Genomic DNA, 26,304 nt, shown 5'->3' on the forward strand with positions numbered 1-26,304 from the left:
CACTCCATTTCCCAGGAACCCCTGCTTGGCACACGACACCTGGGCTGAACAGGCAGAAGTGACCCAGACGTCTTGGGCAGAGGAATTCTCCTGGCATGAGTTCCTCCCGCTTCCCAGGCCTGAATGGGCTGCTCTCCAACTCTGGGGCAGGATTCTAGAACCCCTCCAGGATGGTGTTCAAGAACATCCAAGAGGAGAGATCGAGATAGAGAGGGCAGCGCTGTGTGTGTGTGTGTGTGTGTGTGTGTGTGCGTGCGTGTAATGAGAATAGGGGCAAGGAGACTAGAAGTGTGGGCAGGGCATTTCTGGTTGCCAGCCAAGATGGAGGAGAAGGGGTGGCTTTTAGAGCCTTCCCACACTACTGTTGCTAGGAAGACGAGGCACCTGGAGGTTGTGGCTGTTTTCTCCCCCTGCAGTGGGAACACAGACTGGAACAGATGTACACACAGTCAGACATGCACAGAATAGAGAATAAAACTTGGATTTATTCAGACCGTATGCTTCCCATTTGGGGTGCAGAGTGGGGGACAGTTGTGGGGACAGAGAAAGGCAGTGCATTTGGCTTCTAGGGATATGCTGATTGTTGACTCTTTGTGTGACCCTTGGGCCACCAGATGACCAGCTGAATGGTGGAGATGGTGATGAAGGGGCTGGCGGCCAGGTCCTTCTGGAGACCTCACAGTGATTCCAAACAGAGACCAACGCTGTGTCCAGTTGGCTCTGTTCCTCTCCAGAGATTAAAGAGCAGATGGCTGGGAGCATTCGGACTAACAAAAAAAATTAAAACTCTGGGTAGAGGGACACTCTGGGGGACTCCAACTCAGGCAGTGGTGTGCAGATTCACACATGTCCATGCATGGGCCAGGCCTGTGTGAGAAACAGGTGTGTGTCTTGTACATATTACATCCTCCACAATGATGTAGCTGGGAGCCCCCGTCCTACCCTCACGCCTGTGCTACTCAGTGGGCCTCTTCCAGACCTTTCTTTTTCCGTTTGGAAGAACTGGGCCTATTGAAAGAACTGATGAAAGGGAAATGGCCCACAGTAATCCTCTGAAGATGCCCTTTCCTCTTGGTCCTTGCTCCATTGTGCAGGAGGCAGGCACCCACCTCAGTCCTGAGGCAGTGGAGGCCAGGAACAGGTGGCAGGTGTGGTGGGAGGCGGTGGGCCTCACTGGGTAGCTGGCTGGGAGTAGCTGCAGGACACCTGCACCATCTCAGCTCCTGTCAGGTCACTGCTGAACCCAGCTGGGCTGTGCAGGAACTGCCTCAGCAAGGGGGAGGCGTGGAGCCCGAGGTGGGAGCCTGGGCTCCTGGGTGGTTCTGCCTGCTCGGTGACTGTGGTGGAAGACATGAGGACTGTGTTCCCAAACTGGTCCACCTCCTCATACTGCTCAGTCACGGTTCTCATGGCTCCATAGTGCTGTGAGCTCCCTGGCCCAGTCTGTAGCTCCAGAACACTCTTTTGCCGCCCTCTGGGCAGGGGACTTGCTGAGGGAGGGGCAGGCTCAGGTTGCACAGAGCACTGGGTGATGTCCTTCTTCCCAGCCTTGTCTTGAACACCTTTCTGGTGGAGCAGGGCCTGGCCTATGTCCTGAGCCGCTTGTGTGCTTTTCACTGAGACATCAGGGTTACCCTTAAAGCTAGAAGTCTCTAGCGGCTTCCTTGTGGCTGACTGGATGGAGATAAATGTTGGGGAGGAGGGCGAATCTCGACTGGAAGGTAAGACCCGAGGGAGGCACAAATTTTCTCTTGATGTCTCCTGCCTCCTGGTGGAAGGGGCAGTTGAGGCTGCGTGACCTCTGGCCTCTGTGTGATTTCTGATCTTGACTTGACTCTGGGCCTCAGTGTGGCATCCAACCTTGGTTTGGTTCTTGACTGCAGTTTGACCTCCGACCTCCTGGCCTGAGCCACTGGGCCTGGCACTACTGCTGACTGTGACACTGATCTTGTGGGCACTGTGGTCTTTTGGAGGCCCCTGGAAATGGCCTCTGGCGCTGGCCTCAGGCTGGAGGCTAGACATGGAGCTGAGTGCCTTGTGCACAGCCTCTTCAATGTCCAGCAGCCTTGCCAAGGTCTGTTCCTTCAGTCGAGCGACCTCCGTGCTGACCCGTGTCAGTTCCCCAAATGCCTGCTCCACTGAGGCCTCAGGTTTTTGGTGGGCAGCAGAAGCCTGAGGAGCAGCCCCTCCCAGCTGGGGCACAGCCTCAAACAGCCTCCTCAGGGCCTGCACATCCACACTGCTTGCGGCCTCCTTCTCAAGGGCTTGCACCTGGTTCAGGAGGCCCTGGAGCTCTTTCTGGTTTCTTTGCAGACTCTCAGGGCTCTCAGGGGCCCCTTGGTGGGAACCTTCCATGGGCTGGTCTCCTGAGGTGCTGGGGCCCCACTGCGGTGAGGTGGGATCACGGTTGAGGGCATTGAGCTCGGGGGGCTCAGAGCTCTGGGCATTGCTGCCTGTAGCTTGATTGTTGGTGGGCCTGGGTGCCGTGGTGCTGAAACCATGTTGGGGACTGGGCTGGCTATGTCCACTGGGGCATCTGGCCAGAGGTATGTGGCCCTGGCCTACAGTGGTGAGAACCTTGACTGGCTGAGGGATGGCTGCATCTGTCTCACCTCGTTGGTGTTCTCTTTGCCCCACCTCTGAGGAAAAGCTGGGAGATACAGGCAAGGGCTTGGGCAGCCTCTGAGGAGGGTGGCTCTGGGTTAGGTGTGCAGGTTTAGGGGGCACCTGCGGCTTCTTCTTTGGGGGCATGGTGGGCTCCAGTTTTGAGGTCTTTTTCTGTGACCCTCCAGGGGTTTTCTGGCCAGCAGGGCTGCTGTGGGGGTGAAGAAGGGGGTCCTTCAGGGGCTCAGAGGCCTGCTGGATGGAGTCCTCGTCACGGCGGGCTCTGGCTGGAAAGTCAGGTCCTGTCACAGCAGCTGGGAGAGTAGGAGGAGGAGGAACAAAGGCATTATGGGGGTGTGGGCTGGCACATGCGGCTTGGGGCCCAGAGGCCAGATTGTGGCGGCCTAGAGGGGCAGTCTTCAGGGTGGTCTCTGCAGCTTGGAGGTCCCCTGGGCAGACTTCTGCCATCAACTTCCCTGGAGGCCCCCAGGCCATCTGTGTGCGGCCCCCAGGCTCCTCCCGCCCTGGCCCAGTACTCTGACTTGGGCCTCCCTGGAGTGGGCGGGGAGCCTGGACTGAGAGGGCAGTCTCCCTGCGCCTTGACTGGGGTTCCCTCTCAGAAGGCTGGACACCCCCTGGTGGGTCAAATGTCCTCACGGGATGAGCGGTGTAGATGCCGTCCTGAATTGTCACCCACCCCCCAGGCAGCCCTCTGGGTAGTGCTTGCTCTTCCCCACTGACCTTTCTGGGGGCTGCTGGGATCCGGGGATCAATTCCACCCCCAGGCCTGATGTTGCTTTGGGTAGCCCCAGCTTTCCGAAGACCGTCCTGGATGGGGTTGGAAGTGGCTGCGGGGGTGGGGCCCTGCTTGTGCTTGTTCAGAACTTGCTGGTGCAGGCTCTGGGCTTCAGCTGTTGCCATACGCAGACTCTGCATGGCGGCCAGGAGGTCTGGGGCCCCAGGCCCCGGAGAGGTAGTAGTGGCTCCTTCTGACTTTCCCAAGACTGCCATCCCTTTCTGTCCAGAGTGACTGTCTTCCTGCTTTTCTGTGTTTTGCAATCGGGCTGGTGCTGCAGCTTCCCCAGCCAGGGGGACTGCCTTTCCAATGGACTGAGGAGGGCAAGGGATAGCTTGCCCTGAAGCACTCAGATGCCCCATCCCCATGCTGGGATCCAGTGGGGGAACATGGATGATGCTGTCAGTTGGGGGCAGGCTCTGGGCCCCCTCGCTGGCTGGCACTGGACTCGGGTCAGCTGGGGGCTCCCACCGCAGACTGTGCAGGCCACTCAGGTCTCCTTTGTCTATGCAGCTGGCCAACAGCTGCACGCTGCTCCTCTCGGAGGCCTTGCTAGTTAGCCGAGGCTGCAGAGAGTAGGCAGTCAGTGCGACCAGGCCCTGCTCTGTCTCCTGCATCACCAGCCCAGTTCTTGCCACGGAGGCCCTGAGACCACAAGCCAGCAGCTGCTGGAGCTCGGGGTCCATGTCTTCAATACTCCCACTGCTGCCTGGAGTTGGCAGCCTCAGTGGCTTGAGTTGGAGCTGGCCTGTTGGGTCTTCCTGCACCAGCAGCCCCTGCTGGTCCACATCTGACCGGCGCAGGACTTGGCGGATGATCCTGGGAAGTTCACCTGACACCAGCTCCTCCTTTTGTATATAGGGGTGTCCCTGCCCTGTGCCTGAGAGCACATACTTGGCAAGACAGAGCTCCCCTGGCCCTCGGGCCTCCATGAGGATGCCTCCATGGTGCAGGATGCCAGGTGTGGCATGCAGAGTCCGCAGGGTCCCCTCAGCTGCAGTCTCCTGGCTCTCTTGCATCCTGTTGCCTGAGGGGCTCATGGGCTGCTCTTCCAGGAGGTTGCCCCCTCGGATGCTCTCAGCTGCCAGGGAGCCCATGGGGCAGTTCTCAAAAAGCCAAGTGAACTTGTGGACAGAACCCGTGGGGATGGACCCAGCGATTACCCGGGGCTGCTGTTCTTCCTTCTTGCCTGCCTCCAGGGCCTGGAAAACCTCCTTCTGACGAGACACCTGCCCTGAAGGGATCTCCACACGGCTGCAGTATCTCACAGGCCCTCTTCCGCAGGGACGACCTGAGGCCTGAAGAGGCTCGGTCTCAAAGACATGTCTGTCTGTCTGTCTTTCCCCAGCCGGGACCTGGCTAACCTGCAGGTGCTGCTCCCTGGAGCCCACTGGCCTGTCCACGGGTTGGGGCTTGAACATCCAGGTGCAGGACTGTGCCTCAGCCTTGGCTGTGGGATCTGTGACCTCTGACCCCTGCTTTTCGGCCAACTCACTCATTGGGCAAGTCTCGAACAACCACCGGATGGTCTGCACATCACCTTTGGAGGGTGCCACAGGCTGGGGGTCTCCCTGACTCTTCCCCTCTTCTTTCTGTCGTTCCTGCTGCTCCCGCTGGTGGATCATCTCCAGGGGCTGGGTCTCAAAAAGCCACCGAGCAGTGCCAACATCTCCAGCCACCACTTCCTGCCGGGTAATGCCCCGCACCACGTCGATGGTGCTGGGGCTTCGGCCGAGCTGGGCTAGGGGCTGTGTCTCAAACATCCACCTGTAGCCTTGGACATCACCTCCGACTATCTGCTCTCTGCTAACAGAGGTCAGGGCATGGAGGCGGCCCTTGCTGTCCTGCATGGCATACACTGGGGACCCTATGCCCTGGGCCTGCCCAGCAGTATCAGTTCCTTCTTCTCTGCTTGGACTCCCATGGGCCAGAACCTCACCCTGTCCAATGCTGTCCAAGGGAAGGGTCTCAAAAAGGTTCTTAAAAGTCTTCACGTCCCCCTTTAGCCCATCCCTCTGGGGGGCACTCTGAGAGAAGGGCAGTGCTGAGGAGTTGTCACTGGATAGATGCCCCTCACCGTCCTGGGGATCCACTCGCTGTAGGTGACCCACTTGGACCTTGTCTCTGAAAGCATCCAGGGGCTTTGTTTCAAATAGCCACAAGGTGGAGCGGACATCACCAGGGACCACTTCCTCCTTGGGTGGGGCCTCTGCTCCAGCCTCCTCATCCCCCTTCAGAGTGTCCAGCGCTCGGGTCTCAAACAGATGCCGCTGCTGCTGAACATCTGGACCAGGTGGGATAAGGTCTGGGGATGGCTGGAAGTCCTTCTCATCTACTAAGATCTCCCGGATGGCATCCAGGGGCTGCGTCTCAAAGATCCAGCGAGTTGCACTGACGTCGGGCCGGGACCCCTCCTCCAGGGAAATACCCCGGATCACCCGCACCTGGCTGGGGTCCTGGTTGATGGCGTCCAGAGGCCGGGTCTCAAAGAGCCAGCGGGCAGACCTCACCGCGTTGCTTTGGATCTCCTCCCGGCATGCCGCCTTGACCTCATGGATGGCACCCTCTGCATCCTGGATGGCACACAGGGGCTCCGTTTGGAAGAGCTTCACTGTCTTTTTCACATCACCCTTCAGCTCCTGGATCTCTGAGCGCAGTTCCAAGGGGCTCTGCTCCTGCAGGGAGGGGCGGGAGCCCAGGCGGTCCAGTGGCCGCGTCTCAAAGAGCATCCTGGTACCCTGCACATCTCCGCTGGCTGCAGGCTCCCTCACAGTGGCCTCCAGGTCCTTGGCCTGCCCTGTCAGCTCGTCCAGTGGCTTTGTCTCAAATAGCCAGCGGGCTGCACGAACGTCTCCTCCACTTGGCTGGGGCCTGGTTGGCTCCTGGTCTGTGCTGTTGGCAAAGGAGCCTTCCTCAAACTTGCGGGAAGTGGCCTGGACGTCACCACCTGGCACAGGCTCCTTGGCAGCTGGCCTCTCGTGATCTCCAATAGCATCCAGTCGCCAGTTCTCAAAGATCCATCGCATGCACTGAACGTCACCCTCAGTGGGTTCCTCAGAGCCCAGGACCTCGGCCAGATCCTCGGCCACAGCCTCGGCTAGATTCTTGCGGAGCTCAGGGTGGATGTGCCTGTAGAGGCGGCGGAGTTCACTAGCTTGCCGCTGCTGGTGGAACTTGGAGAAGGACTCCTTGGGTGGTGGCAGTGGCAGGTCGTCTGGGGCTGGGGGTGGAGGGAGGGGCAGGTCCTCTGCAGTTGCCATCCTCATGGTTGGTGTGGGGGCCACCTGTGTCTGGGCGTCGGCCATCCTTCTGAGAAGAAGGGGCAGAGATAAGGATGGGATGGGGGGCCTTAGATCTAGATGTTCAGCAGGTTAGAGGCTGGATGCTGGGAGAAATGGCAGTAAACAGGGCTCAGGGTCAGAGTAGCTCTGGGTGACTTACACTTAGAGACTCCTTGCCTCTCTTTATGTGCCTGGCCTGGGTTTCACTTTGCTGCCTGTTGTGGGCAACAGGTCTTGAACTTAGGACATATGGACCCATTAATCACAGTGGCTTCCTGCTTTCCCTACATCTCCTGGGTTGCTAGGGAGCAACCATGGGACAACTGGACATGAGACTCTTTCCTTTAGCTCCATAAGGGATGCCTAAACCTCCAGTGGGCAAACTGGACATGTCCCATCCTCGCCTTCCTTTGTTAAAAATCAGTGTTGCCCTAGAAGACTCCCAGGAGAGTGGACTGGGGGAATCCTGACTTTTGGAGTCCCAGCCTTGGAGGGACAGGTCTCTAACCTGGTGACTGATTTCCCATGGAGACGAGATTCCTTTGCAGAACACCAGAGGGCAGACTTGCCATGTTGACCTGGAGTGCTGCCTAAATTTTATCTCTTGGCTGTCAACGCACTCCAACTTTTCCCAGGCCCAAGGAGGCAAGCAGAGGCCAACAGCCCATGCTAGAGCAAAAGCAGTTGAGGATCAGGGCTGGGAAGCTGCTCGTCAGATATCTCGTGGTTAGGCCAGATCCAAATTCTGAATCTCTGGTCAGGGTTTTCTGCACTATACTCCAAGACTGAGAATGTCTGAGCTAGGGGGATCTCAAAGGTCTTTTAGCACAACCATTTATAAATAAAGACAAGGGAACTTAGGCCCAGAGTCAGATCTTGGTGAATAAGTGGAAGTCCCTAGACTCCATTTAGGGCATGGGCCCAAGAAATAAGAGGGTAGGAGGTATAAAGCTTTCTTATTGGCCATAGGACCAGTCTATTCCCCAGCAGACACCCCTCGGAGGATATGAGGGTGACACCTACCAGGGAGAGGACCATGGGACCAGGGTCCTTTCTGCAGAGACAGCTTTGCCCCTTGCTCCTGGAGACCGCTCTCCAAGCAAGCAAGCACAGCTTCAGGGGCTCAGACTCAGGAGGGCTTCAGGCTAAGCCTTGCCCCTGCAGGCCTCATGGCCACCCCAGCTCAGCCTCTCCCCGGCTCCACCCCTGCCCCTCAATGGCCTCCCACCCCTCAAGCCCTTCTCTGGTCTCTGTCCATGTATGTCTTATCTGTCTTGTGACAGGTGTACTAACCGTTCCAGAGGCCAGTAGGGAAAGAATGGGAAGCATGTGCCCCCTCCCGCTGCCCCTGACCCACTGCTCTGCACCACACAGGGTGCTAAATATAGCTGAGGTTCTGGCCTCAGAACAGCAGCCCTGGGCTCAGAGGGAGGCTGAGGCCCAGCCAGTGGGGATCCTCAGTGCCCTTGGCTCACCTCATCTCCTTCGTTACCCTGGGCTCACCTATCCTGCCTCCTGGGCTGGTGTCAGGCCCCTGGGCTGCAGTCCAACCAGGTGCTAGAACCTGGACACCTTCCCTGGCCAAAGGAGTCTACGCTGGAGGGAAGTACTGGCAGCAAGTGGGGCAGGACTTCCTCCCTATGGCTACCTCAGAAGGAGGAGAGAGGAAACCGAGACCTGCTGACCCCATGCCCACCCTGGCATGTCTACCAAAGACATCAGAACCTTTGGGGAGTGTGAGCTCTGAAACTTGTAACCTGAGTCTCATCAAAGCTCTGGGTGGTTTTCTTTCATTTCTGAGCTCCAACAAGGATCCCCTGCCCAAGGCAAACCTGTGCCTGTCTCCACCTCCACTCCATCCTGTCACCAGCAGGGTGACCTGAGCAGATGGCATGGGCAGACCATCAGCTTCACCCCACCCCCACCCCCAGGAATTTCCAGAATCTCTGCTAAGGCCACATATAGTTATTATCATGGAGTCCAGGGATGTCAGGCCTAAGGACCCTCAGAGGTCACTCAATCTAAACCCCTTATTGTTCAAATAGGGAAACAGAGGGCCAAAGAGGGGAAAGGGGCTGTCCAAGGAGGCTCTGCAAGGCAGTAGCAAAGCCTGAAGCATGCCTCCTGACTCCTGGCCTTCCTGCCACCATCCTTGCCTGGCTTGAGACTCCTGGGGCAAGTGTCGAGTCAGGACAGAATTCATAACCGGGACCAGACTTAGGTGGGGTGACCCCAAGAATTGTCCTAAAGCTTGGTCTCCTAGGGCTGGGCCAACCTCTCAGGATGGTCCCACTGCTGTCCTCAGGTTACCTCCTCCTTGGCCCAGCTGGCTCCATATGTCTTTACATCTGGGCAAATTCAGATCCGGTCTCCCTCCCCTGAGCGCCCCAGATCTGCCCTGGGGGCTTTCCCACTGGTCAAGACCATGGGCAGAGTCCAAATTCCACCCCAGGTTTTAGGCTATGATACATAGGGAGCTGGGCTCCGGCCAGCCCCTGGGAGCTATCCCTGGGCCAGATATGCCAAGAGTGTCATCCACAGCAACTAGGCATGGGGCTTGTTCTAGCAATGCACACTCAGGCCTTCCTACAGCCCCCTGCTCCCGCCTCTCTTCTGTTCCTCCTTCCTCCAGACCCTGGGCCTGCCTGAGGCTTCCCTGGGAGGAAGCCCTGAAGCCTGAGGCATTCCATACCTGTATTTTAAAAATCACAACCCCAGGGCTTTCTGGATCATGCCAGCCTGGCAGGAGCCTGTCCTTTCTGCTAGCTTCAGGCCTGTGGCAGCCACTCTGAGAGCTCCCATGGGGCTCACACTGTCTTTACCTCTTTTGTGGGTTCTTTATATCTGAGACTTCCACTCACCTCCTCCCATGCATGCCCCTCAATCTCCTTCCCCCACTCAGAGCCACCCCTAATACATCCATTTCAGAAGGGCAGGGGATCCCAGCTGTGAACGCCAGCCCTGCCGTGGAAGGACAGAGAGGTAGGTTACTCACCGAGGGTCTCTCTTGGCTGATGGGGTGTTTAGGGTCTGTAGCAGCTGTGGTCTCAGGGTTCGTCGTTCCTCTGCAGGTTCTTGTTCAAATTGGTTCTGTTCTGCTGGCTCCAACAGACACCTTCTTGCTGCCCTGGCTCCGGGTCTCTGTCCCCTGCCAGCCCCAGCAGCTGCCTTTATCTTGCTGGCTAGTGGGTGGGCTGTGGTGGGGGCGGGCGGGAGAGGCTATGTTCAGAGTATTAAGTGGTTTGGTTATTTTTAGGTCTTGTGGAAGTCACTCTTCCATCCTGGGGAATCAGTTACATGTCCTTTGGGCTGGGGAGGGGAAACAGAGGGGGAGAAGCTTCATTCATCCAAAGTCTGATCTGGGGATTGGGGTCAGTGACTCAGCTGGGTTGTGGGGTTGGGGGTGTCCCAGACTATTTTGAGAGAGTGAATAAGAAGGGGCATCTGACACCTTGGACAGCTTGCCCCCGTCTTGTGAGCCCCCATCACTCTACTCTGGTCTTGCCTCTGACTCTTCCTGACGTGTCTCCACCCACCGTGCCAGGAGACTGGAGGTCTCCTGAGGGCAGGCTGGGCCCCTCCTCCTCTGTTCTGAGCCTGAATACCTCTGAGTGTGAGGCTTAGCTCTTTTTCTTCCCCATTCCCTTCTGCACTAAAGAGTTCCTTCTTTCTTATCCATTCCTCCCCGTGCCCCACAGCACAGGTCAACACGGCCCTGATAAAGCTGGATTTGGGGGGAAGACATCTGAATGACGAGGCACAGCTCTTCACTGGGCCAAGATTGGCCAGGTCCAGCTCCTCCTTTGCGCCACCACACCCAGTTAATTTTTGTATTTTTAGTAGAGATGGGGTTTCACCATGTTGGCCAGGCTGGTCTTGAACTCCAGACCTCAGGTGATCTGCCTGCCTCGGCCTCCCAATGAATGAATTCCACAGCAGGACTCCGTGGTTTTCATCCCAGATTATCTGAGTCCTTTCTATCTTCTTGACTCTTCCCTCTGACTCAGGGCCCAGGCTTTCTGGGAACAGAGGGGAGGAGAAGGGCGGCATGCAGGCAGCTGACCGTGGGGTTATTTCTGACCCTGGAGTCATCAGCTTCCCAGTCACAGATGGAGTGGCAGCGGGGAGGGGGGTCACACCTGCCTCCTCCTTTGCTTACCAGGGTCTGAGGGGCCCAGCAGGCCCAAGAGATCCTGGCAGTCAGACCAGTGTGGTGAAGGATATCAGGGGACCACCCACAGAAAACTTGAAAGAGGTGTTTTGTCCTAGGTGGGCCTGGCCCAGGCTCCATGCCTGTGGGTATGCAGGTGCATTCTGTGGCCTGGCACATGAAGTCTTCCTTCTGACTCCCCAAATGCCCTCTGGTACCAGGATGATGCCAGACATTGCTCACTTTTTCCATGTGGTCAACATCAGTCCTGCAGTGGCAGCTGGGATGGGGGTGAGGACATCTGGGAACCCCTCTTCCTGGTCTCCCTCCCTCTTGTCTCTTCCCCTGCTCTTTTCTAGCCCTCTATCTGTCCCCCAGGCTCCTGGCTCTCTCTAGGAAGGGCAGGGAGACCAATGAACCAGTGTTTCAGGGAAGGGGCAGCCTTAGGTCTCTCAGGTTTTCTCCCAGGAGGAGCTTTCTCCCTGTGGAGGCTGAAAGTTCCTACTTTCTAGGTTAGTTTTGAGAATTGAAGGAATTATTATATGAAAAGAGTGCCTCCAGCCAGGCACGGTGGCTCACACCTGTAATCTCAGCACAGTTTGGCAGGCTGAGGCTGGTGGATCACTTGAGGTCAGGAGTTCGAGACCAGCCTGACCAACATGGTGAAACCCTGTCTCCACTAAAAATATAAAAAATTAGCTGGGCATGGTGGCACACGCCTGTAATCCCAACTACTTGGGAGGCTGAGGCAGGAAAATTGAACCTGGGAGGCAGAAGATGCAGTGAGCTGGGATCGCACCCCTGTACTCCAGCCTGGGTGATAGAGCGAGACTCTGTCTCCAAAAAAAAAAGTGCCTGAGAGCACTTAGCACATAGCCTATGTTTTAGAAGCGCCAGCTATTATACTGTATATAATACAAAAAAGAAAAGCCGCTAGGTGGAACTAACTTTTGTATTCACCTCCTGTGATAATCATGGGAGAAATTCCTCAGGCCTCAGTATTAAGAAAGAGGCTCTCCCTGAACACTTGGTTTCTTTGTATCTAGTACAGCTGTGCTGTCCAATACAGTCGCCACTAGCCAAATGAGGCTATTTAAATTTAAGTACATTAAAATGAAATAAAATAAAAACTCAGTTATTTCACTACACTAGCCATATTTGAAGTGCTCCATAGAGACAAGTGGCTAGTAACTATTATATTGATTTTGTTTGTTTGTTTTTGAGATGGAGTTTCGCTCTGTCACCCAGGCTGGAGTGCAGTGGTGCGATCTCGGCTCACTGCACCCTCTGCCTCCCGGGTTCAAGTGATTCTCCTGCCTTAGCCACCCGAGTAGCTGGGATTACAGGTGTGTGCCACTGTGCCCAGCTAATTTTTGTATTTTTAGTAGAGATGGGGTTTCATCACGTTGCCCACGCTGGTCTCAAACTCCTGACCTCAGCTGTTTCGCCTGCCTTGGCCTCCCAAAGTGCTGGGATTACAGGCATGAGCCACCATGCCCGACCTGAAACTATTATATTGAATAGTGCAGAATGTTTCCATTATTGCAGAAAGTTCTACCGGATAGTGCTGTTATAGATGTTAAAATAAATAAGAAAATAATTTTTTCTGGAAGGAGAATTGTCAATAAAATAAACAATTTTTATAACATATGGTGTTTCTCTTTGCCTTGGCTGCCTGGAAACTCAGAGCTAAATTTTTAAACTAGCAGGTAGATTTTATGGTTCAAATTCTGTGTAATGAGGGTGATCAACTTTTTGTTGTCTGTCTCTGAGGAGTTTTGCAAGACAAGGGACTTTCAGTTTTAAAACTGGAAGAGTTCTAACAAAGCCAGGACAAGCTAGTCACTGTATGTGTAATGATCTAATGATATCACATCATCATGGTATTAATTATGAGGCTGTCAAGGTAGTAAACTAGGCATTATTTACTGGAGTATCTTTAGTGGCATTAAGAAGGTAAACTGAGGCATAATACATTTTTTAAGAGTTTATGTGTGCAAACAACAATTTTTGAACCAGGCAGTCCCAAACCAGAAGTGGCTTGGGAGATCTACTGAGGGAACACAAGCGGGAGGTTTTTATAAGACAGATACAGAAATAAAGCAAAGATAATATTTGATTGGTTACAGTTATACAGTTGTCTTATTTGGTCTATCCCATTGGAAAGTCCCTGGTTATATAATTATTTGTGCTAGCTGCTTCTCATTAGTTGCACTTAAGTTTTATTTTTCTTTAATAGAAGCATTTACAAGAAATAGCTCAAGGGCTGGCATGGTGACTCACACCTGTTATCTGAGCACTTTGGGAGGCTGAGGTGGGAGGATCACTTGAGCCCAGGAGCTGGAGACCAGCTTGGGCAACATAGCAAGACCTCGTCTCTACAAAAAGTAAAAGAAAATATTAGCTGAGTGTGGTGGCGTGCACTTGTTGTCCCAGTTACTTGGGAGGCTGAAGTGGGAGAATCGCTTAAGCCAGAGAGGTGGAGGCTGCAGTGAGCCGTGATTGTGCCACTGCATTCCAGGCTAGGTGGCAAAGTGAGATCCTGTCTCCAAAAAAAAGAAAAGAAAAGAAGGAAGGAAGGAAGGAAGGAAGGAAGGAAGGAAGGAAGGAAGGAAGGAAGGAAGGAAGGAAGGCAGGCAGGAAGGGCTCCAGTTTTGCATTATGTCTGCAAATCAAGCAAGGTTAAGGTCCCTTACGAGACCTAACTTGTTTTGCCTGCTCAGGGATACTTCAGGTCTGAGCCCCGTTTTAACTTACTTTAACAGTGGAGATGCTGTGCCTCTATTTCTTCAAGCTCTCTCAAATCATTTTGGGAATGAGGCTGGAAATAAATAAATATACTGAGGTTGAACAGCTGATCTTTGTCAACAGGCAGAGAGGTGCTCGTGGAGGGTGTGTGAGGGAAGGGTGGTTCCCTTCCAGCTATCACAGTCCTCTCTTTCGGAGCCTACTGGTTCTTAGGGTCCAAGGCATCGTCTCCTACCAGCCCCTCCCTCCAAGTGGGGTCCATTGAAGTTGGGTTTGGGCAGAAATTCACACATAAATCATGAAGGAGCTGATAAGTAGCTGGCAGTTGACTCACTTCAAGTTTCAGGAGAGATGGGATTCAAGAATGATAGGAGCCAGACTGCTTGAGGCTGAATCCTACCCGTGACACTTAATAGCTGTGCAACTCCTGGCTACCCTGGCAGTGGCTGGCAGTGGCTGGCAGTCCTGGCTTCCTGCTGGCTGGGAAGCAGGCATTGGTGCCAGGGGGACAGCTTGGGCAGCCAGGCTGGCTGTATTCCAAGCCTGCAGGGGAGGGGTCTGCTCAGCCTCTTGATACCAGAGAGAATCATCTGAAGCTAGAGAAGGGATTTTTTTGCTCTGGGGTCAGCAGAGTTGAGGGGAGAGTCTCCACCCTCCTGCCATGGCAATATCATGGCTACCGTGTGAGAGGAAACAGAGCATGGTGTTTGAGAGAGTGGGAGCTGGTGTCAGATGGCCTCAGATCAAATTGCCAGTCTGTCTCTTAGTATTTATTTGACCTCTGAGAGTCTTTCAGCTCTCTGTACCTTAATGTCTGTATTTAGGTTCCTCCAAGAGCGGAATCCGAGACAAGCATTTGAGTGCAAGTGATTTAACTGGGAGAGGATCCCAGGAATGTAGTGAGGGTAGAGAAGTGAGTAAGGGAAGGGATGAAAGCGGGTTGCCTCTGTAAACAAGTGGGGCTTAATCTCCTAATTTCCTTTTCAGGTAGTTCATCATTAGAGTATAGAAACACAACTGATTTTCATATGTTGATTTTGTATCCCGCGACTTTACTGAGTTTTTGTCATTAGTTCTAACAGTTTTTAAAATGGAGTCTTTAAGAGTTTTCTATATATAAGAATCTGCAAATAGGGACAGTTTTACTTTTCTGATTTGATTAACTTTTATTCTTTTTCTTGCCTAATTGTTTTGGCTAGGACTTCGGTACTATGTTTACTCAATATAGAAGTGGTGAGAGGGAGCGTACCTGCCTTGTTACTGAATTTAGAGGAAAAGTTTTCAGTTTTTCACTTATGAGTATGAAGTTAGTTGTGGGCTTTTCATATACAGCTATTAGTATGTTGATGTTCCTTCCTTCTATTCCTAGTTAGGATGTACCTTCCTTCTATTCCTAGTTTATTGACAGCTTAAGCAGTCAAATTTTGTCAAATGCCTTTTCTTTTCTTCCTCTTTTCTTTTCTTGTTTTCTTTTATCGAGTCTCGCTCTGTCACCCCGGCTGGAGTGCAGTGGCATGATCTTGGCTCACTGCAGCCTCTGAGCCTCCACCTCCCAGGTTCAAGCAATTCTCCTGCCTCAGCCTCCCAAGTAGCTGGGATTACAGGTGCACTCCATCATGCCTGGCTAAGTTTTCTATTTTTTTCAGTAGAGATGGGGTTTCACCATGCTGGCCGGGCTGGTCTCAAACTCCTGGCTTCAAGTGATCCACCAGCCTCCCCCTCCCAAAGTACTGGGATTACAGGGGTGAGCCACCAGGCTCGGCTGTCAAATGCATTTTCTAAGTCAAATGAGATGATCATGTGATTTTATCGTTTATTATGTTAAAGTGGCATATAATATTAATTGATTTTTGTGTGTTGAACCATTCTTGTATCCTAGGGATAGATTCCACTTCGTCATGAAACTGAGTTTAATCTCACTGGAGACCCTCTGAGAGATGGGGGATAGTGCATGCCTCACTTGGGGTGAGGAAAGTGAGTGCTATGGTTTGAATATTTGTCCTCTCTAAAATTCAAGTTGAAATTTAAGCCCTAATGTGGCAGTATTGAAACATGACAGCCTTTAAGAGATGATTGGGTCATAAGGGTTCTGCCATTCATGGATTAATAGATTATATTAATAGATTAATGGATTAATGGATTAATGGGTTATCATGGGAGTGGGACTGATGGCTTTATTAGAAGAGAAGGGCAAGAGACACCTAAGCAAGCACTCTCAGCCCGCTGGCCATATGATGCCCTGAGCTGCCTTGGGATTCTGCAGAGAGTCCCCACCAGCAAGAAGGTCCTCACCAAATGCCATCCTTCAACCTTTGACTGCTCGGCTTCCATAACTATAGGAAGTGAATTTTTTTTTCTTTTTTTTCTTCTTTTTTTTGTTTGAGACAGAGTCTCGCTCTATTGCTCAGGCTGGATGGAGTGCAGTGGTGCAATCTTGGCTCACTGCAAGCTCCGCCTCCTGGGTTCACAGCATTCTCCTGCCTCAGCCTCCCAAGTAGCTGGGACTACAGGCACTCGCCACCACGCCTGGCTAATTTTTTGTATTTTCAGTAGAGACGGGGTTTCACTGTGTTAGCCAGGATGGTCTCGGTCTCCTGACCTTGTGATCCTCCCATCTTGGCCTCCCAAAGGCGTGAGCTACTGTGCCCGGCCAGAAATGAATTTCTTTTCTCCATAAATGACCCAGTTTCAGTTATTCTGTTATAAGCAACAGAAAATGGACTAAGACAGTCGGGTATTTTCTACCAACCCTCACCTCCCATTAACTGGGTGCTGTTTCAGGAAGTGCTATCTTTTTTCTCTTCCCCTGTACTTCTTGCTTGCTCCTCAAGCAGAGAGAAGATGCAAGTATTTGAAGTAGGAAACTCTTATAGGAACTATCTATGGAAGTTACAGGTGACCCCAAGTGGGGCAAGGTAGTATGGGGCATGGGCAGCATATGCTACGTTAGGGTCCCCTGTCTGTGAGATGAGGGTGATAATAACAGACCCATGTCATGGAGTTGCTTTGAAGATTTGGGCCAGTGCTATTGGGTAGAAAAATAATGCAATTTGTCTAAATAACATAAGCCAAATAGTGTGAGAGAGAGCCATATAAGTCATTTAAAATTTTCTAGTCACCACATTTAAAAAAGTAAATAAAAGAGATGAAATGAATTTTAATATTTTATTTGACCTAGATTTCCAAATTATCATTTGCACATAAATTAATATAAAATTATTAATAAGATATTTTGAATTATCTTTGAAATCCAGTGTATATTTTACATTTATAGTAGTGTATCTTAATTCAGAAACTAAATTTTCATCAGAAACACTTTATCTGGCCAGGCATGGTGGTACATGCTTGTAATCCCAGCACTTTGTGAGGCCTAGGTTGGTGGATCTCTTGAGCACAGAGTTTGAGACGAGCCTGGACAATGTGGCAAAACTCTGTCTCTACAAAAATTAGCCAGGAGTGGTGGCACACACTTGTAATCCCAGCTCCTTGGGAGGCTGAGGTGGGAGGATCACTTGAGCCTGGGAGGTCAAGGCTGTAGTGAGCCGAGATGGCACCACTGTACTCCAGTCTGGGTGACAGTGAGACCCTGTCTCAAACAACAATAACAACAATGAGAAAAACCACGTGATCTATGTTTAATAAAATGTATTGCTGAAAAGTAGATTCTCAAGTTGTTCAAGCACACTTAAAATTTTCTAGTAACTTAAATATCAGTTTTAAAATTTGAGTGAATTAAATAAAACTAAAGAAGCCATTTGTGCATGTTGCATTTTGTTACCCTTGTTATAATTCAAGTGCTCAGTAGCCACATATGGTGAGTGGCGACTATATTGGATAGCACAGATGTAGAGGATTAATCCCAGTAAGGTGTTTAAGGCAGGTAGTCAGCTTGTATCAGGTCTGGCTGGCTCTGCACACTGGGAGAGGCTGAAAGGTGCTGGGGCAAGCGCTGGCCTGGAAGTCAGAAGTCCTCACTCGTAGCCCCACTACTGCCCTGACAACCCCTCTTCATTTTCCCCATCTGTGAAATGTATAAGTTAACAGTCAAAGTCCTCTCCAGGTCAAAAATCTCAGTGACAGGGAAAGATTGAATCCAAATTCCTATTTTCCAATTGAAAAACCTAAGGCCCAGCAAAGGAAAGGGATTTATTTATGGTTAACAGCCACAGGGAAGGTAAAAGTACTAACATTTAGTTCACTTTCCTTGGCTTAGAACACCTTTTCCAGAACTGCGAATGTTCAAATCCCCCACTCCTTTAATATCCAGTTCTAGTGTTCTGAGCCAGTGTTCTGAGCTCCTTTTGTATATGCTTGACCTCATGCAATCCTCACAGAAGCCCTATGAGAAAATTATTTGTGTGCCCATTTTACAGGTGAGGAAACAAAGGCTCAGAGAAGTTACGTTGAAATGTTAAAGTGACACAATAAGCGAGAGGCACATCAAGGACTAGAACTCAGGTTTCCTGAGCCCTTGATCAGGATGGCACGTATACTTCTATAGCACCCAGGGATACGTTGTGAGGAGGGATGTAATGGGGGATGAGACAGGCCTAAGTCTCTCTAAGGACCTGGTCCAACTCTGTCTGGGTGGGGCTGCAGAAGGCTGAGAGATGGCTGCCCCCTAGTCCTTGGGCTTGCAGAACTGTCATCAGCCATGCAGCGCACAGTCTTGGGGACCCAGAACACTTTTCGCGAGGAAGATGTGTGGTTGGCAGCCTTCGTCAGTTCTCCTGGAGCTGGAGGCCCTGTTGCTTGACCTTGTTAGCATCCCCTGCTCTTCTGTTCCTCCCCAACACTTATTGATGCCCTACTGGGAGCAGGCCTCTGCTGGAGGATTCCCAGGACACACCAGCTTGTCAGCTGTGGAGCCTTCCCTAGAACCTCCCAGTCTAGTGGGAAACTGACATGGTGGGAACAGAAGTACCAACTGGGTGTTGGGGAGCCCAGTGAGACACAAACTCCATCTATGCAAGAGGCAGCCTGTGAACTGAGCCCCCCAGATGAGATACTTGATGGGTGGAGATGGTAGGTATTGTGGACTAAATTCTTTTCCCCTCCCCCAATTCATATGTGGAAGCCCCACTACCTTGAAATGTGACTTTATTTGGAGATAGACCCTTTAAAGAGGTAATTAAGGTTAAATGAAGTCATAAAAGTGTGACTGTTGCCCTATCGGTGTCCTTATAAGAAGAGGAAGAAACACCAGGGATGTACATGCACAAAGTGAGGGCAATGTGGGAACACAGTGAGAAGGCTGCTGTCTGCAGGCCAGGGAGAGAGACCTCACCAGAAACCAACCCTGCTGACACCTTGATCTTGGACTTTCAGCCTCCAGAACTGTGAGAACAGAAATGTCTGTTTAAAAGCCATCCAGTCTGTGGTATTTTGTTACAGCAGCTTTGGCCAATGAATACAGTGGGGAACAGCATTTAGGTAACAGGTATGGCCTAAGTATGGACAGGTAGGTGGAAAATCTGGGTAAGCACAGGATGAATAGAGGGGTATTGAGACAGGAGTCCCAGAGGCCATGCAATCAAATTTTGTTCATTTCTGCCCCCCAGCACTGCTGAGTACAGGTTAGGTGTGGAGCAGATAGCAAATGCCTGATGAATGAGGGTCTAGTCAGACTTCTAAAGATGGCCCCTCAAAAGTTTTCCCAAGCTGATGGCAGAAGAGAAATGCGAAGAGAGATTTGAAGCATGAGGGGAATTTGCTGCACCCTTGCTGACTTGAACTTGTAGGGATCACATGAGAAGGACTGTGGGTGGCTGCAAGGAGCCAGGAAAGGCTAACAGCCTCAAGAAAGCAGGAACCTCAGTCCTGGAAACTCGGGGAATTGAATCCTTTCCCCAACATGAATGAGCCTGGAAGACTTCTCTTCAGTTTCCAGATGAGAACTCAGCCCAGGTTCAGCCTTGGAAACCTTGAGCAGAGAACCCAGCCATGTCTATAGGACCTCTGAGCTTCAGAACTGGGAGTGGAAGCATCCTTTTAAACTGATAATTTTGTGATATTTTGCTACACAGCAATAGATAAGGAACACAGACTGGAAACTGGAGAACTTGAGGGCAGGCAGAAGGCCACGCCGCCCACTGGTCATAGTGTTCTTAGTGGAAAGCACTCACAGGTCACGCAGGCGGTCCCTGAGGAGGGTCTGACCTGAGCACTGTCCACTCAGTGGCTGGCTAGGGGCCTTAGGCAGCTGTGCTCGGTGCCCCCAGGTCACCAGGGAACTTCAGAGCATCTCAGAATGAAGAAATCCTGATCAGGCAAAGTGGGAACAGGAAGACCCCTTTGTTTTTTTATTTCCCCCTTTTACACATGGGGAAGCCAAGGCTTGGAATAAAGTCTGGACCCTGCAGAGCACTGAAAAGAGCTGGTTTCAGGCAGTCTTCCTTTGGGACCCCAGCTCCACTACTTCCCAAGCTGTACAAACTTGGGCAACTGTGTCAGCTCTCTGAGCCTGTTTCTGGCCAGGTGTTTCTGGCCAGGTGCAGTGGCTCATGCCTATAATCCCAGCACTTTGAGAGGCAGAGGCGGGCGGATCACCTGAGGTCAGGAGTTTGAGACTAGCCTGGTCAACATGGTGAAACCCCATCTCTACGAAAAATACAAAAATTAGCTGGGCATGGTGGCAGGCACCTGTAATCCCAGCTACTTGGGAGGCTAAGGCAGGAGAATTGCTTGAGCCGGGGAGGTGGAGGTTTCAGTGAGCTGAGATCATACCAATGCACTCCAGCCTGGGTGAAAGAGCAAGACTCTGTCTCAAAAAAATAAAAATAATAAAATGAATTTGTTTCTTTGTCTGTACAGTGGGGATGAGACACTTTGGACATGAGAAGATGAGGGAAGGAGGTTCTGGGCAAAGGGAAGAGAGTGGGCAAAGGCACAGAGGCTTGGATGGTGTGACATGTGCAGTGTGCCTTGAAGGCAGGATGTGTGGGCAGAGGTGGAGCATGGTCTTGGACAGCATGGAGCCAAGTTGTGAAAACTGAATGGCAGGCATGGAGTTTGGGTCCCATCCTGAAGGGTTTTAATCAGGGGCAAGTTGGAGTGTAGAGTCGGTTAGAGTCAGGCCACAGGGGAGGAGACAGGGCACGGAATCTGTCCCAGCAGTCCAGGTTCCATGTGATGAGGATCTGATGGTGGCAGATGAGGGAGAGGAGGGACTATCTGAGGGCTGCCCAGGAGTCAGAGTCGACAGAACCTAAAAGAGCTAAAATATGCCAAACTGCTTGGTGTACTGTTTGATGTTACTTCTGAAAACCATTTAGTGACCCGGGAGGTGAGGAAGGGAAAACTCTGGGCTGATACCTGGTTGTCTGGATAAGTGAGTGGGGGGACGCATAAGTGGGGGCAGTGGGAGTGGGAGAAGGGGCAGGGTGGTTGGGGGTGTGGGGAAACCACAGGCTGACTTTAGACAAGGTACACATTAAATGTCGGGCTGTCCCAGTCAGAGCTAGCTTTCTGGGGACCAGGCAATCAGATGTGGAGCTCAAGAGAGAAGACTGGGCTGGCAGGTGTTTGTGTGCAGATGGGGATTGAGGCTGTGACGGGAGCAGCATTCGCAGGGGTCTGTGAAGAGAAGTGGGCTTAGAGTCAGATGTGGGAGAAGGCGGACTTGAGAGAAGCAGCAGCCAGAGAGGGAGAGAGAAAACCTGGAGAAGAGTTGATCATGGAGGAGGTTAAGGGAAGACCGTATTTGAGTGGGGAGGACAGCACCACTGTCTGGGGCTACACAGAATTGTGATAAGATAAGCAGGCAGGATGGGCTGCTGGTTCAGCAAGGCCTCCCCTGAGCACTTTGGCAGAACAGTGACAGTGAGGAGGCACAGCCAGGCGGCGGGGGCTGAGGAGAGCTGGGTGAGGCCGTAGAGATACCAGGAGGGAGGCTTCTGTTCAGCAGCTCTGGTCCTCAGAGCTCTCATTGGTCAAATAGGAATCAACACAGGGGTTGGAATTCCTGTTAAAAAGAAAAAAATCAATCTGCCATTAGGGATCCGGGCAAGGTGGCTCACCCACGTAATCACAGCGCTTTGGGAGACTGAAGATCACTTGAGCCCAGGAGTTCGAGACCAGCCTGGGCAACAAAGCGAGACCCCCATTTCTACAAAATAAATAAAATTAGCTGGGCCTGGTGTCACATGCCTGTGGTCCCAGCTACTCTGGAGGCTGAAGCGTGAGGATAGCTTGAGCCCGGGAGGTCAAGGCTGCAGTGAGCTGAGATTGCACTACTGCACTGCACCCTGGGCAACAGAGCGAGACCCTGTTTCAAATTAAATAAATAAATACTTACATACATAAAAAATCAGCCACTGGGAGAGTGCCTTGTAAACTGAGAGTGGCTTGGGGCAAGGAGTGCATAGTTAGTTGCAAAGACATGGTGCCGTTGAAATGGCTAGCAATACCTCAGTTCCCAGAAGGTGGCAGCACCTCATCAAGCCATACTTCATCTAGCGGGACTAAGCAGGTATTTAATTTATTCTACAAGATTTCTTTGTACTCTTTGTACAGCTGCTATGTGTTAGACTCTGGGCTGAGCACTGGAGATTATTGTATATGTACATACCTAATAGAAAATCTAATATATTAATATAAAATATGTATAAAATTATATAACATAACAAAACTTTCTTAGGAAGCCTACATTTTAGTTGAAGAGGCAGTTAGCACAAATAAGTGAATTATCTTCATAACTGTCAATTAACTCTCCAAACTCCAAGGCTTTATATTTTCCAGGTTAGAGAGAAGTCCTTCTAGAATGTGTGACATATATCCCCTCCTCCTAGAACAAAATGTACTGAGCAGAACTTGAGTTCAAATACTGGGTCCACCAGGAAGTGATCGTGTTTGCCTATCCATGGGACAGATTAGATGAATTTTCCGAAGATGGTCACTGCAATATCTCCTACCTCATATGTTATGCGCATAATGTGACTTTGATACTCTTTTAATTGAGAGAAAGAGGTCTTTGTGCCATCCCCTTGAATCCAGGCTGACTTATCACTTCAGTGGCAGGACACTTTGTGACTTCTGAGGCTGGGTCATAGAAGTCAATACAGCCTCCATCTCTGATGACATTGGAACACAGCCACCATGCTATGAGGAAGCCTAAGTGTCCTGTGGAGAGATTATATGGAAGGGAACCAAGGCCCCCAGGCCACAGCATTGGCTGAGCTCCCAGCCAACAGCCAGCATCAACTTGTGGATATTCTTGGAAGCAGATATTCCAGTCTCAAGATGAATTGTCCCAGCTGATACCACATTGAGCAGAAATGAGTTGTTCCTGTTTGTCCAACTGTAAGCAAAAGAAATGATTTTCATTATTTTAAGCCATTTAAGTTTTAGAGTGGTTTGTTATGCTGCAATAGATAGAGATAATTCATTAATTAATATTTATGAGTGCCCACTCTATGCTGGGCTCTTTGCTAAGAGCTGGGGATATATGGTAAACAGGACAGACAGTCTGTGCTATTATGGAATTTACTGCCTGGGTGGGAAAATGGATTGCCATCAAAGTAAACTAATTTGCTGGCTAACCTAAACTTGAGGCTGTGACAAGGTTCCCAGGCTCCAGGCCCTTGTCCTTTTTGACGTTATCTCCAATATGTTGCATATACAAATACCCTCCCTTTCCTCAGAGTCATTGTGATTCTCCAATGGGATAATAGCTATTAAGACCACACAAAGAGAAGCATGGGACTAAGGGTGAAGATAGACAGAGGATTTCTTAAAGGAAAGGGTTATTCTTCCCCTCCCCTCAAGTCTGATAGGGGTCTTCAAGAGAGCCATTGGCAGAGCTTGGCCTGAGTCGCTCGAGCTGACTGGGGTGCAAGAGTGAAGAGAACTGCCAAGATCTCCTGTGAACCCACTCGAGAGGATGCTGGCAGGGCAAGGACCTGTGTGGGTGGGGAAGCCATCATAAGCAATTGGCTGGAGGTTGTGTTGTTCTTATCAGGGAATGGTGCACCTGTGGGATGGTGTCTACAGTGCACCCACCAGAGCACCCCACAAGAGAAAGAGCCAGCATTTGGACATCTGACCCACCCAGAGGGCATCAGCAACACTTTTCTGCCACTGTATCTCTCCTCTTTCTCCTTACCCAACTCTACATGAGTCAGGAGTGGCATCATGAGTAGGCAAAGAGGAATGAGGAGTAAGGGAAGAAATAGTGAGGAAGCCAGCTACACTTCCTTTCCTCACCAGGTTTCCAAGCTGAGCCAGGGTACCTTCCATGTACCCACCTTGTCCATCTCCCCAGCCTGCCCAGCTTGTACTCCAGCTTTTTTGACCTCTCCAGGTCAAAACTCAAGGGATGGGGCAGGGAGACAGGTAAAGGGCAGGAAAGAGATTGAATGCCTGGGACTTCCCTAACACATTGCTCCTGGAGTTGGCAGGTGGCTCTTTTTATTATTATTATTATTTTTTGAGGTGGAGTCTTGCTCTGTCGCCCAGGCTGGAGTGCAGTGGTGCAATCTTGGCTGACTGCACGCTTTGCCTCCCGGGTTCACAGCATTCTCCTGCCTCAGTCTCCCGAGTAGCAGGGACTACAGGCGACCGCCACCATGCCCAGTTAATTTTTTATATTTTTAGTAGAGACAGGGTTTCACCATGTTAGTCAGGATGGTCTTGATCTCCTGACCTTGTGATCCACCTGCCTCGGCCTCCCAAAGTGCTGGGATTACAGGCATGAGCCACCGTGCCTGGTCAGCAAGTGGCTCTTTCTATCATGGGTGTTTTGAAGGTTCTTTGGGGATGTCCATGCCCCATACCCCCTGCAGTTACTGACACAGGTGATGTACTTTCCAGCCTTCTCCTGACAACTCCCATTCAACCCCTGGTCCTAGGAGAACATCTATGCAAATCAGTTGGGCTCCTATTGGCCCTCCAGGCAGCCCATGAGCAAATCCTTTTAAGACATCTCTCTCCATCTCAACGTACCTGGGACCAAGTATTCTCAATTCAAACATTCCACCTCACTTCCAGGGCCTGTGTGGTCCTCTTTTCTAGGTTCATCCACTGAGGGCAGACTATTATGCTAAACCATACACCTTTAGGCCTGGGAGGGTGGCCAAAGAGAGGGGAGTTTATGGACGTTCCTTGGATCTGCAGTCTGGGATGTTCACATATATGCACTTCATGGTGCGGAACAGAACCAGGGACGAGAGCAAAAGAGGGATGAGGCCAGGGATCCATTTATTCTCTTGCCTCTGTCTGTAAATGTTACAGATAGGTGAGATAGGAGAGGAGGCTAAGATGTCCCCAGCAGCCCAGCAGAGGAAACAGCAGGTGCTAAGACCCTGAAGTGAGAGAGAACATTGTGCATTCTGGGGACAGGAAAGGGAGGGAAGGAGAGAGTGCTATCAGTCTCAGTAGGGGATGAAGGTGGACCGGTGGGGTAGGTGCATCACACAGAGCTCTGTGAGCTTCGGCAAATACTTCGATCTTATCCCAGAGTAGTAGGAAGTCTTGGAGTGGTTTAAACAGGTTAATAGTATAAACAGACTGCATTTTAGACAGACCTCTTTTGCTGCTTTGCGACTTGGTGGTGGGGGTGTTGGGGGGAACACACAAAGAGTAGATGCTTGAGGAAGAGTTGGGGTATTGATGTCATAGTGAGACATAAGAAGTGATGACCTGAGCTAGGGCAGGGCTTCTGGAGATGGTATCATGGACCATCAGCCACCTCAGGCTGCCTCTGGGCCCATGCCAGCTTCCCCAAATATAGCCTGGTGGCAGGTGGTGAACTAAAAAGTGAGAACCAATTCAGTCACCATTTTTCTGCAATTGCCACTTCATTTCAGAGTGTATGGCACTTGAATGCATCTTTCTTACTTCTGGAGCTTAGACCAAAATCTCTGAGACAGGAAGAGACCCTGAAAAGTCACGTTACATGAAGAATTATTCTGCACCTGCAGGGATCCGAAATGCACTTCAGTGGCATAAAGATTATTTTAAGCTAAAAACATCTGAACAAACAGCAGCTGCAGAAACAAATAAACAAAAAGTTCCTAAACTTTGCTGACTTAAGCAGGACCTCCTAAACACTGCTGCCATAAATCCCCTCTCTAGGAAGTTTACAGCCAGAGAAGGCACTAATCATTGTCACCATAATGAGTAATTGCTTAAACAAATGTTATCTGAAACTTCTTACCTTCCATTTGTTCTTCCATGGAAGTCCTCTCTCCACCTCCCTTTCTCCTTGTTAAGTGGGTATATAAACTCCTATTTTGGGCTGTTTAGACAGCCATATTTATCTGAAGACTCCTTTGAATAAATAAACTTCATCTTTTTTCCCTTAATCTGTCTGTGGTTGGTTAATCTGTAGACTCTGAACATAAATAGGTAAAGAGAAAGTGTTTTCTCCCAACACACTTTCCTTTTGCCAACAAGAGTACGGGAGACTGGCAAAGATTTTCTATCTGGTACTGGATTTTATCTTCCTGCCCTGCCAAAGTTGCTGAATAGCAGAGGGTTTGCTTATTGTCTCTTTCTCTCTCTCATGCATGTTAACTGGATTAGAAGAGATGGAGGGAAAGAGACCATATAGGAGACTGCACTGCCAAATGTACTACTAAAGGGTAGCAGAATACTCCACCCTAAAATATGCTACACTGGCATAAGGATTGTTTTAAACTGAAGGTAATTGAGAAAAGGCAGACACAAGAAAAGTTATTTGCCCTCCCCATTTGCCTAAAAACAGGATATAACTTTACAAAGGAGTT

The 26,304-nt window shown here is 50.9% G+C and overlaps 1 protein-coding gene across 6 annotated transcripts; it reads right to left on the reverse strand.

The window, feature by feature from the left end:
* Nucleotides 1-465: 465 nt before the first annotated feature.
* Nucleotides 466-9,838, reverse strand: XIRP1 (xin actin binding repeat containing 1). 6 transcript variants are annotated; one of them, XM_030935023.1, is made up of 3 exons: nt 9,677-9,838; nt 3,346-6,709; nt 466-2,918 (listed from the first exon to the last, which is right to left on the reverse strand). In XM_030935023.1, exons 2-3 carry the CDS (start codon nt 6,703-6,705, stop codon nt 2,910-2,912), a joined length of 3,369 nt encoding a protein of 1,122 aa, XP_030790883.1. In that variant the 5' UTR covers nt 6,706-6,709; nt 9,677-9,838; the 3' UTR covers nt 466-2,909. The 6 variants fall into 6 exon arrangements, with proteins under 6 accessions (XP_030790883.1, XP_030790890.1, XP_010369814.1 ...); XM_030935030.1 differs by having other exon boundaries at nt 3,346-6,785; XM_010371512.2 differs by having other exon boundaries at nt 466-6,706.
* Between the last annotated feature and the right edge of the window lie 16,466 nt (nt 9,839-26,304).

This window comes from Rhinopithecus roxellana, chromosome 1, assembly GCF_007565055.1.
Source record: "Rhinopithecus roxellana isolate Shanxi Qingling chromosome 1, ASM756505v1, whole genome shotgun sequence".
NCBI classification, from domain to species: Eukaryota; Metazoa; Chordata; class Mammalia; order Primates; family Cercopithecidae; genus Rhinopithecus; species Rhinopithecus roxellana.